Source organism: Hirundo rustica, chromosome 6, assembly GCF_015227805.2.
Source record: "Hirundo rustica isolate bHirRus1 chromosome 6, bHirRus1.pri.v3, whole genome shotgun sequence".
NCBI classification, from domain to species: Eukaryota; Metazoa; Chordata; class Aves; order Passeriformes; family Hirundinidae; genus Hirundo; species Hirundo rustica.
Window position 1 is genome coordinate 41,398,578 of NC_053455.1, and position 12,751 is coordinate 41,411,328.

General features: G+C 37.8%; 1 protein-coding gene across 12 annotated transcripts in view; it reads right to left on the bottom strand.

Annotated features, from left to right (window-relative positions):
• The window catches only part of EXT2 (exostosin glycosyltransferase 2), a 73,694-nt gene that overhangs the window by 6,728 nt on the left and 54,215 nt on the right, over positions 1-12,751 (bottom strand). For all 12 annotated transcript variants that reach the window (XM_040066998.1, XM_040067000.1, XM_040067003.2 and 9 more), the window contains 4 exons: positions 10,967-11,133; positions 3,903-4,046; positions 3,259-3,387; positions 1,994-2,076 (listed from right to left, as the gene is read on the bottom strand). In XM_040066998.1, the coding sequence (XP_039922932.1) occupies positions 1,994-2,076; positions 3,259-3,387; positions 3,903-4,046; positions 10,967-11,133 (523 nt within the window). The remainder of the gene's footprint in view (positions 1-1,993; positions 2,077-3,258; positions 3,388-3,902; positions 4,047-10,966; positions 11,134-12,751) is intronic.

Genomic DNA, 12,751 nt, shown 5'->3' on the forward strand with positions numbered 1-12,751 from the left:
GATAGATAGATAGATAGATAGATAGATAGATAGATAGATAGATAGATATGAGAGCCTTACTCACTGCTAAGTTGGGAAAATTTGCTCTAGTAGCTGTTACCATTTATTATCCACTTTAAATTAATATCTAGCTAGAGGATTCAAAAAAATAAACCCTTTTTTATTCTCAAATAACTTCCCTTATATTTAGGTAGATTATAACACAGGGCAAGAAGGCATTAGGTGTAGCAAATAGTTTCAGTATAATATTAAAGACTTTCAAAATCAAGTCTGAATATACCTAAACTGTCTATCTCTCCAGATTCTCCTGCACTCAGACTCTACCACAGTATGTATTTCTTTGGCCGGGCAGATGAAAGTATGAGGATTTGCAGTCAATCTAACACTTCCCACAACTCAGTATTCTCCACTTTTCAAAATTACAGACAAGCAAAACAACAGTTTAAACATGTTCTCAATAAACTGTCAATGACACTTTACTCTGAGGATACAAGAACTGCTATAGACATGGAAAAATGACCTTTACCCAGCATCATAATGCACTTCAAGGCAAAGAGCACTTTTTCATCTTCTGTTTTTAGAGCATTTACCTTAATGAGAACCTAGCTCATAACTAAAATTCCCACGTGTTGCTGTAGTGCTACTACTTTGACCACAGGAAAGCTTAACTGGCTTCGTGTAGTCTATCCTGTAAGCCAGGTCAGAATTGTTAGATACAGGGGAACCTCTTGTGCTTCTCTTTAAGCTAACATTTAAGATCTACAAAACTTCCCATCCCTTTCTCAAGTATTTTCCCGCAGAGTAATTTTTACCATCTTAATGGGCTATGTTTTACTTCTGAGTTGCATACTCCTTTTTTTATTGAAGTCTTATTAAAGCCCATACAACACTTTAAATTTTCTGAGTTCTGCAGAGAAGGACAGAAAAAAGCTCACAGTTAAAATGATAACTAGTAAGATAACCATGTTATACCTCTCCACACAAATCTGAAATGGCCTATTTTAAATGCAGGTCAGATTTTTTTTTTTTTTTTTGACACCTCTTAGAATCATAGACTCATCAATGTTGGAAGAGACCTTTAAGATCATCAAGTCCAACTGTCTGTTTCTTCTGGTGACTTCTTCCCCCTGTTTACCTACCCCATCAGTTCTACAGTTGCAAGTAATTTTTCCCAAGGTTTGCAGGAGAGATGCAACAATCCAAGAAGGCTGAAGTGAGATGCCTTTATCGGTCCTAAATCTCAGGTTAATTCCACCTAATAACTGCAAAACGAAGAAACTGTCCCTTATTTCACACATTCAAAAGCCAAGGCAGAGAGAAGCCTAGTGTCTTGGTCAGGGCTGGAAAGCCCTTTACTGTAAAGCAGGGAATGCAAATCTCATACTTAAAAACTTTCAGTATTTCACTCTAAGCATCCACTGCCTTTCCAAATGCATACTTCATTTCAAAACTAAATTTTCAGAAAAATATAATAATGCTGCTATTGTTAAATAATGCAACATGGAATTGTTCAGCCCTTCACCAGTAGAAGCAATATGCTTCACAACCCTTCAAGAGAAGACAACGTACAAAAATCTCTTCAAATTACTATATTAATAATTTATAAGCTTTCTGCTCTTTGGTAAGCTAAAAGCTGTCTGGTTTAAAAAGAAATCATACTTATTACAGTTGATATTCCACAGCAAAGAGAAATATAGTATTACTGACAGTACTGCCAACCCAGAACCTGAACTTCATATATGTGTCCTATAAGCTCTACAGCAAAGCTGCTAAAAACTGTACCCTTCTAAAGCCACTTTTTGTAGTAGTCTACTTTTCAGTGATACATCACCCATTGTAGGAATGACTTCTGTTGATTGAATCCATGTAACACTCTTTCAAAATTAGTAATTTATAAAAACACTATCATTTTTGATCCTAATTTAATGAGACACAGGATAAGATCCTAGGGATCAGAAGAAGGCAATCAGAGAAATAAAGAGTGGTCACTCACCTCTCCACCATGTGTGTCTGGTCCAGTGATAACCCATCAATTGCTGTGCATTCTGGACATTTGAACTTCTTTCGTGGGGTCACCTGCAGAAAGGCACGCCAGATATTATCAAATATCAACAGAAGGGACATTAATCTCCTTGCACAGAGAGCAGCGCAATACCTCTGAACATGCCTGCAGTGTAAGCTGAGCTGTCTCAAAAAGAGGGGGTGTACAAAAAAAAAGCCACTCTGTTCCTCCATTCAGCTCCATCTGGCCCGGCTGACTGCAAAATTCACAGGGGCCCAATAAAAACAGCTTGGAGGGTTTTTTCCTTCTGTAACTGAAAAGAAGTGGCGATGACAAGCTCCTTAATTCCTGTTTAATGACTGTTTTCTCACTGCCAAGGTCCCTGTATAAACACCATTTGTTCTTGCAGCCATAACAGCGATGAAATATAGCTTCCCATACTTCACCGTAACGTTAATCCAACAGGCGCTCTTTTGCTCTCTCCAGTTAAGAGCTGACTGGCAAACTCTGCAAGACTCTCCGAATCACACAGAGGTGCCAAATTACTCTGCTGTGCCCTCATACAGCTCAAAAACTTTTTCAGCTAAAGCACACGCTTTATCTTCTAAAGACTTTTCTAGGAAATGCAGCCACCAGTCCCAGTAAATGATGATGGACAGTTGGGAGAATGGACCCTGCTAATTGAAGTAATGCCTGGTGGCCTCTAAATCTCATTCCAAGTTGACACACTTTGAAATGAATGTACCGAGTGAATATCTAGACCTGAAAACGTGTCGAAACATGTCAGGAAATTAATTCAGGGATAAAAAGTTCATTTAAAGCTGATCTTGCAATTAATGTTCTTGCAATTAACATTCCTATAAATCAGCTGTTGTCAGGCCACGATAGAGAGAGCTGTGGACAGTTGGCAATTTCTTTCCTCTAGCGATCTCAAATAGTTAAAATATATCTACATGGGCACATACATATACACACACATGCGTACAGCTGGCATTTAAATTATCTTTTTTATAGCTCATCTAGATGGCTAAAATAACCACCAGAACCAACTGGTGATAAATAATTAACTATTCTCAGTTAACATAAAAATTTTACTAGAAGGACTTTTCTACCATGGAAGGAGACCAAGATATCATACTGGGGGAAACTGAGAGAAAAAGGATTAAGTAACATATTGAAGCCTACTGAATAAATTGAAGTATGTATCTCATGGGGTTTTTTTAATTTTGTAAAGATAAACAGCAGAAAACCCCCACCTTAATGACTGATTTGCCAGTGACATTCGCTACTAGAAAATTCATGGCAATATCTTCACAATTCATATGAGCATCCACCCAATTCTTGATGTCTCCAGGCATTTTGTAGGTGTAAAGATAGTTGAAATACTGCAGAGAAGAGAGAGAAGGGAGATTATTTTAAACATAGATACAGTAACTGCAAGACTAAATATTTCTGTCATGGAACAGCAGGCAGCTAAGTGATAGTGCCTTCAGACAAGAGCTACTTCAGCAGATAGAAAATAATTTTTGGGTGCTAAACTACGTGATTATTCCTCTCCTGACCACCACACAAATTCTGTTAAAATTGGTTTTCTTTTCTGAACCTGCCAGCTACAAAGCTACATTCCTGCAAAATTTGCTATGTACTTTCAGGTCATGCAAACTGGCAGGAGTTTTGTAAGCTCATAAAAGTAAGTAATGATTTTATTTCACTGGCAGAGACAAATCAGTGGTTTTCACAGCAACTGGAAGAGGTCTAGGGAAAGTTTGCAATCAATTCTCCAACTGTTTTAAAAAACATAATCATAGCACCACAAAAACTGATGGAACAATGATGGAAACACATAGATTTTTTTTTAATGTACACACTGTGCATTAGTACAGTGCAAGTTGTATATTACCTTGTGATAAAAGGCTGCCCCAGTGAGCACCATTGAGACTTCATTGGTCCATTCTGATTCATATTTCCATTTGTTCATCTCATGGTCCCAAAGATGCAGGCGGCCTGGATATCCAACCAACCTGTCAGGGAACTCACGCCAGACCTGAAGAGAAAAAAAACATGACGTGCTGTTAACCAGGCCTGCACAGAAAGCAAATGCAACGCATCTGCTTTGGAAGGGTAGAGTTTCAGTGGGGCAAAGATCACTTAAATTCTTCTAAGTCCAAATTCCTGGAACAGAAATTTGCCAGGAAAAAGTACAAAAAAGAACAAGCTTGCTGTGGAAGGACCCTACAACTCAGAGAGGCCACATCCCAGAGCAAAAGGCCACTAATGGAATACTAAAATAATTGTTACAGGGAAGCCCAAATGACTACTCAAGGAGATTTTAACTGTAACTAAACCCAAACATGATTAAAATGAAACTTTTGATGTTAACTTCAGCAGATATGACTACAACCTAACTACTTTCACAGCTGGCTTTGGATCTAACCAACCTGCTTCCTTTGTCAGGAACTGCTTAAATTTTAATATTTCTGGTATTCTTTAGTGGGTGCTTGGCTACATGGAAGGCTGCTTTGCCCTTGACTTGTTCCAGACAGCTGGATACAATCAAGATACCATCCTTGTCACCCCATACATTATTTTATAGCTGACTACAGGATCAAATACAGTAGACAAGAACAAGGAGAAGGGCATCATTAACACAACCCCAGTTCTCCACGCTGCTGGCCACATTAAATAATGGACAATTTTTGCATTAGAGAAAAAGGGAGGAAGGATTATAATTATTTAGAGGGGTCTGAATGATATTTGTTTGCTAGATAACACTTTGTTTGCATTACTTGAAGACAAATTATTCAAATTGTCCCTTAATCCAAATAACTGCTAGGTCTGTTGGAAGAACGAGTCTTGACTCTCTAACAGTTAGGTTACAAGAGTTTCTGGTTCAGGTTGGTAACGTATAAACAAACAGATGCATACATAATGAAATTTTTGTATGCAAGATTAACAGCAAGAACAAAGTACCTCAAAAATCCCCAAGGATCCCTTCACAATCTCTTTTGTCTGTACAAAAGACAAAGGAACCTTACAGTTGAATGTACAGTAATGAAAGTGTTATCTGGAATTCCACCATCCTGCAAATGTCACTTCATCAGCAGTTCACTTTGGGCATTTTCTATGTGTCAGTGCATTTCAGTTGGGAGGACTGGACTATAAGGACTCTATGCAAAGTATTTTGTCAAAGTAAATATAATAAAACAATCAGCTTTAAGTTACTGCTTCTGCATCCACATTTCTGTAATTTTGCATTACTATATACCTTTTCATCTATACATCTCAACACATTTTATTGCTGTCAGTTAATACAGCTTCAGAATCCCATGATGAGAGCAGTTATTATTTCAAACGTCCAGATGAGGAAACCTGCCAAAAATCATACAGGAAACAAGAATGGGAACCAGATCTTCTGACTCCTCGACTTCTATTTTATCCAGAAATCAATCTTTCTAGACAGTTCTAGGGCACAAGTACCGAGATATTATTTAGATATGACAACGCTCCAACACAGAGGGTTCTTGAAAGCAGACATAACTTGGAACTGAAGGAAGAGAATTCATAGGACACCTACAAGCTGGTGCCATAAGCTAACTAAAACAATACAGACGTCTGGCAGGCAAGCCAGTGAGGGCTTGAGATATCTATTTTGACATGATGTAGAAAACCTTAATAAAGAACACAAAACTAAATGTACGATACTGAAAAATTTATTCCTCACTCTTCAGGACTCAAAAGATTAATTATTTCGTTTTAAACCTGAATATTAAAATGTCTATCTCCCAGCTGTTGGAAGGCACCACCACATAAGCTACTGAGGCTCAGCAAAGGATTTGACAGAACACTACAGATCTGCACCGTACTGAGCTAAGAATTCTTGTAGAGGAAATGGCATGCATATTAACAGCAGCTGAAAGAAAGATTAAAGTCAGCTACTGCTTCCCACGGGATTGCAGTGCCTTCTCAACACAGAACCCTGGATTCATGTCCCTTCTAGTTTTTGCCCTTGGTGTCATCTTCAAGAGTCCAAATGACATAAAATAAAAGCCAACTATAATGCACATTACTCATACACATGTCCTTGTGTCACTCTAAATATCAACTCAACCCTGTAAAAAAAAAATCCCTGGGCTCTGAAAATTGTCTCTAAAAAATAAATTTGGTGTTTTGAACAAAGATTCCCTTTAGAAGTAATGCTTTCAAAGTCAGTGGAAAAGCTTGGCTTTTTCATAATGTTCACCACTAGCTCATTCAATGGTAATTCTGGAAAGGCTCCCAATGCCTCCATCCAGCTCATTGCCCAAATCCATACATATGCTTTGTGCCAAAATCAATATATACAGCTACTGCTTATAAGGAAGCTTTCAGAATAAAAATAGTGGTAATGATTCTAATACTACTCTCTGTTTTGTACTACTGTCCATTTTTTTGTTTGATAGTTGCCTATAATTTATTAGCCTGTCACGAATACATTTCATTTTAGCCAGTGATCTTATTAGCTTTCTCAGACTAAGAAGGAAAGGCCTGATTTAATACTGGTAAGGGACGCATCCAAGGAAAAACATCTTGCCAAGTGAAGAGGAGGTATGCTTCTCTGCAGACAAGTCATTCCAAAGACTTTGCTAGTCAGCCCTAAAGATATATATGTTTGGATGAAGCTTCTCCCGGATGAATTGTCAAATAGAAGTTCTGAGTTAGTAGTTTTACTAAAAGTCTTGTAAGGAAAACCAATTGGAAATGATGGTAATTTTGTTTCCAAGCTGAGTTCCCAAGTGACATAAACTGCATGGCTAAAACACCCTCCAGCCTTATCTTTCTAGAGCTCTTTCTGCCTCACAGCCTCAACTGTTCTGTGAAATTTGCTGTGCCATCAGAACAGCAAACTCTCCATGTAGTCAGAAGGGCAGGGAAGCATTTTCTCCTACAAAACACTCTCAAATATTTATGCATTAAATTCAGTAGACAACATCAAGTCACACGTAATTTCAGCAATTTAACAAACAGAATAATAGTCAGCATTTCCAAAGCTACCATGACAACATTTTAATAATGAATCACTGACTATTCTTTACAAATGAAAACAAACTCAACCCATTCATACTCCCGCCTTCCAGAGCCCCATCCACTCTCAATTTTTTCCAGTCCTCAAAGGAATGGCTTGTGCTATCACTAAAAAAAATAACGCAAAATGTAAACACAGTCCATTAAAAGACGCACGATGCTTTGCACGCACACATTTTGTAAAATATCATCAATTTGAAGAAGAGCTTTGAATGTGCCCAGCAGTGAATAATTCTTTTGTTAAGCAGAGTACTTGTCCTACAAAGGAATGCTGAAAACTGAACTTTTAAAGTCAAAATGAGCAAGGAAGAATTCTTCTGAAGGCAGCATTCAAACTTCATGAAAATTTCAGCCCAGCAAAATATGCAACTCAGAGAGTAGATTTTTTTAAAGAATGCCAGAGACACGAAGCACTGAAAACAATTCTGAGACAGAATAAGATCATCTACCAACAGAAGGCCAACAGTTCTCAACAGAAAAAATGCAAACTTAGCAATGCACCAAACTGTACATTTTATGAACAAAAGACATAGGCTCAGAACAATAATCCCCATTTAGACTATTTCTATTACTGATCTAATAAAAATACTTTGTCTCTCTAAGGATATCACACACTGCATAAGTGTGTGATAAGAAATTACTTAATGCTAAGACATCTGCCTCGAGGCCAGCGGAGACACAGAGGTGGAAATGTTACAGTGCTTGATTTCAGCCTTGTATTCTAGCACCAAGCACTTCAGAGGTGGCCAATGGTTCTGCTTCAATTTTTTAAGATTATGATAATCTAAATACTTGTTCCATTACTTGGGGTCTCTCTGATACTCTCTCTGTGAACAACAAAATTCAGTGAGTGGGGGAAAAAATTATCTAGACATAACGGCTTTTTTCAGTGTCCCAAGTCACGTAACTTAACAAAATTAACAAAACTACTTTTTTCAAAGTCAGAATATCATGAATATTCTTCTGCTACCTTAATACAGCAGCTCACAGGGACTGTTTTCCTGCTTGCTTCCATAGATTTATGCAAGGTCATAAATCACTGTACCATAATACTTCACTTTTAACAAGTAAAAAATGTCTGACACTTTGAGTGTTACTATAATTTTTTATGGCTGAAAGTGTACAGAGATCAAAGTTTTCCGGGTTTTTTTTTGTTTTTTGTTAGGCTTGCTCTATACATACAGATGAGTGTGTGACAGAGGGGTTTTTGCACACATTTAAATACAAAGCTTCAAGAATGCAAGGAGAGAAAAGAAAATTACTGAATGTCACGTTTCCAACCTTTCATATGACCAAAGCAGAAGCAGACCTACTTTTAAAAGAAAACTTTCTAGTAACCTTATATGCTGCTACTGTTCCCTCTGGATTCCCCTGTAAATGAGTCACGAGTTTGAGAGATACTTTTCTGGTAACACACATAAACAGATAAATAAATTATCACAGGCTGAGGACAATTTTAACATCTGGGAGCCAGCTCAGGCCTGTCAAGCAAGTCACAGACACTCAAGGACAGGAAAGATCAATCTTCAGCCCCTGATTTCTGTGCCAGAGCGTAGGAGTTGCATCACCCACCCCCTATACAAGGAAAATTGTGTATTTCTAAAATAATTTGCTCTGCTTCTGTATTCAAAGATATTTCTATTCATTTAATTTATGAGGGGGTGGGGGTAGGGTAGTGAAGTCAAACTCAAAACATAAAGATTCAAATCACTCATAGGTTTGTCTCAATTATCTTCTCAATACGGCACTTTAATTTTCCATCAATGTTACTGTGCACTAAGCTGATTTCCCAGAATCAAAAAGAAATAGGACTTATAATAAAATGCAAAAAACTGCAAAAGAAATAGTTTCCAGTCTGCCAAACTAAACAATCTCGTTTCCAAACAGTTACATTCACACACAGAATATAAGGACTCTTACTCAGATAGTCCCTGCAACCAAGGCACGTGGCCATACAGCCAATAAATGAGCCAGCACAGTCAGTGCTAGAGGTGTTGGACTTAATCCTAGGAGATAGTTGCAGGCCCCAATTATCCCCTAATTGCACTGACTACAGGGGAATTCCCATCAAATTTTCTTTGCCTTATTTTTGTTTTCCATGAGGATAGCTCCTTTCTGTGTGAGTGATCAGACTCAATATATGTGATGTTACAGATATTGTTCACTGAGGGTGTTAAAATTAACAGACGCACAAAAACCAAGGTTCTGCTTTGCATGAATTCTGGCTGACACAGCTGGAACTCGGCTGCAGTTTGAATCTTTGCTTCAAAGCCCTTCAAGCCTGCTCTGTCATTAGCAGAACTACTTAATCGGTCACATAGGTGACTTTGGTAAGTCACTCCTTACTCTTAGTAGTCACTTTATTTGAGACAGCTTTATGAAAATGGAAATCAAACTGCAAATGGAGCAAGAGTTTATGCAGCATGCACATTATGGATCTGCTATCTTTTGTCCCATCAGATCACCCTCAAAATGAGTAGTTGTAAGCACCAACACAGGCAAAAGTAAGTCAGCTTGCAGAACCGCCAGCACCTGATTGCTCTGCTGTTGCAGTACAGTGTTTAAAACATCCAGTGTAGACAACAAAGTATAGAGAAGGTCTGTGTAGCCAAAATCCTCTACTTTCGGTTGTCTTCTCTTCCTTCCATCTTTCACACTTCATGTATTAACCCACTGCTCTTAACCTGGCAAGGGAAGTATTTCCTTTCTGGAGACACACATGATAGATGAAACCTCTGTCTCCACTACTTAACATCTTTGTTATTTCTTCAGCATACCTACATCATCACAAGACATTTCTGGAGCCCAAAAGCTTTTTATTTGCTAACAGTCTCTTTTACTCAAGAGGGAGAAAGAACAGTATTTTACCACACATGTACATACGTTAAAGAAATACTTACAACATATTTTTAAAAAAATATTGTATTAACTGAACTTACGATTGCTAAAAATTGGACATTACATTTCTCTAACTTTCTCCACCTTAGAGAAGCAGTTTTCATAATTTCCTTCAACTTAGGTAACAGTTTCATGTTCTAGCTCTCACATAGGAAGTGCAGTGTTGTTCTCCTGTTGATAATGCAAGTATAGGTGTAACTAAATAATTCAAAGCTTTCTTAAAATATGGTATTACATTTTCTAATGTTTCTGATTTGTTTACAAATACAGCTTCTTTGTCTTAAATACACACATATAACAGTAATGTTAGATTATGGACTGTGTCACACACTCAAATACAAATGGAACACAAAAAATACCTAATTCAAAACACAGTTTTGGAAGGAAGATAAGCGTTGCTTCAAGTATACTTCTAACAAACAATTCAAGTACCTATGAAGACTGTCACCTCTTTGTACCATCATGGATAACTGATTTGGACAAGCTTTCTTTTTGTCCATACCATCATCACAACAGCAGCTGTTGAAACTTTGCCATTTAAAGCACATGATCCATGTGTCCCCTCCTTGAAATTCTTCAGTTCTTTTCACTGCACTCCACCTTACTTCAGCATGTCCTCAAGAGGCCTCCTCTGTTCCCAACACTTAATCTCTGAAACTTGTCTTGTATATCAAGATGTGTTCACTTAGCTAGAATTTCTGATTTATCTGAAGCTATTAAGAAGGATGCAGTTCAGTCTTCAGACTGCTTCCACTACACTAATTCCACTGCAATATTTTCTGGAGTCTCCTGGCACTCCTATGCCAGTTACTGAAAACCTCTTATCTGGCAGGTTTTTCAATAAAGTAATGACTATCTGTAAAACTATTTCAGTCAGCATTGAACTGTTATGGTAAAGAGAGATGTAACAATCTGAATCAACAGACTGTGCAGTGCTCCCTCCACTTTATATACAATGTTGAAGTGGACAGCCTAAGAGACAGGGAAAAAACCCAATTCTCTTACCTCATAGCCAAACTGGAGTTCATCTGAGGTTAGCATAATGATATCATCATCAATAGCCAACACTGCTTCTGTTTCAATCTCATCATAAGGGAAGAAGCGGTTGCTAAGTTTGTTTTCTGCAGTCCTAACAACTTTCAAGGGAACACGAATTTTTGGCCAGAGGGAATCTAGAGAGAAAAATGAAAAGAAATATAATTCAATTTTATACTTAACTTCTGAATCTACATATCCATCTTAGCTGCTTTTATGCTTCTCATCTTTGCATCTAAAGAAACACTTCTTAATGGCTAATTTACAGCAGTTTCAGTTTGGCAAACAAGAGCACATATGGAGGCAAGAGACAGAAGTTCAGCTACATTTCCCTCTGTATCTCTCAACAAAGAGCTTCATGGGCAGCTACACAGAGGATAGCTTGCCCAAACCAGCAACTTGCAACACTCACAGAGCAAGTGTAGGGATAATATGTATTGGTTTAGCAGACACAGCATGAAAAGATACTAAACTGCAACTAAAATAATTTGAAGCAGCAGCATACAATCACTGACTGCAAGCCTAGGGTTGTAAAGAATTTGACTAAGAATGTTAGTTTTATTAAGGGCTGAGAAAAATAAATTTTATTATATCAATTGTTTAGCACTATTGACTATTGCTAAGGAGTAGATTCTGTGTCTCAGCAATTTCTTTCATCTTCAAATTCCTAAGTCAAAGTGATAATATAAAACTAGATTAATAGAAATGGATTCTAACTTGTGCCCTACAGCATTCTTCCAAATAGAATAGAGCACTGGAGTACACAAATATTAAAAATCACAAGTCGAATGAAGATTTAAATGGCAACAAAACCCCCTGTAGATACAAAACTGGATCCAATTCATTCTACAATGGGATTAATTTCCATTTTCTCCTACGTGTTTAACATTTAGCACCTTAATTGTTACGTTAACAGCCTCTGCATATATTCAAAAATTTTCAAAACCCTATTCTATTCCTACAAAAGAATAACTGCAGGTGTAAGTATAGAGCACCAAGCTAAAGGAAATGGAAGTAAGGGCTGAATATTAAACATTCATTCTAAATGGAACTGTACATTCTAAAGCATGTACAGTTTCTAGCACAAAGGTTAACAGTAGTCATTATTACAGTATGATGCATCCCAAAAGCAACTATTCATGAAAAAGTATTTTAATTAAAAGCAAGAGAGACATGGGCAAACTGGAGAGAGTTCAGCAAAGAACCATGAAGGTAATGATGGCACTGGAACATCTCTACCAGGAAAGATTGAGAGTGCTGTGGCTATTTAGCCGAGAGAAGAGAAGGCTCAAGGAAGGTCTCACCATATGTACAAATACGTGAAGAGAAGGTGCAAAGAAGAGAGAACTAGGCTCCTTTCACTGGTGGTCAATGAAAGGACCAGAGGCAATGGCACAAACTGAAACACTGGAGATTTCCTCCGAACATCAGGAGAGACTTTTTCAGAGTGAGTGTGACTGAGCACTAACACAAGTTGCCCAAGAGGTAGAGAAATCTCTACTCCTGAAGATACTGAATGCCATCTGGAGATGGTTCTGTGCAACCTGCTGGAGATGTTCCAGCTTGAGAGGGGGGGTTGGACAGCTGATCTTCAGAAGTCCCTTCCAAACTTAGCCATCCTCCGATTCTGTGGTAAGAGGAATCTAGAGGAATTGATACTGGGCCTGAAGCCACTGGAATTTTCATGTCTGAAATACATATAAATTTCCAATGCAAATTGCAAGTGACACAAAGCCTGGAGACGTGAAAAATAGT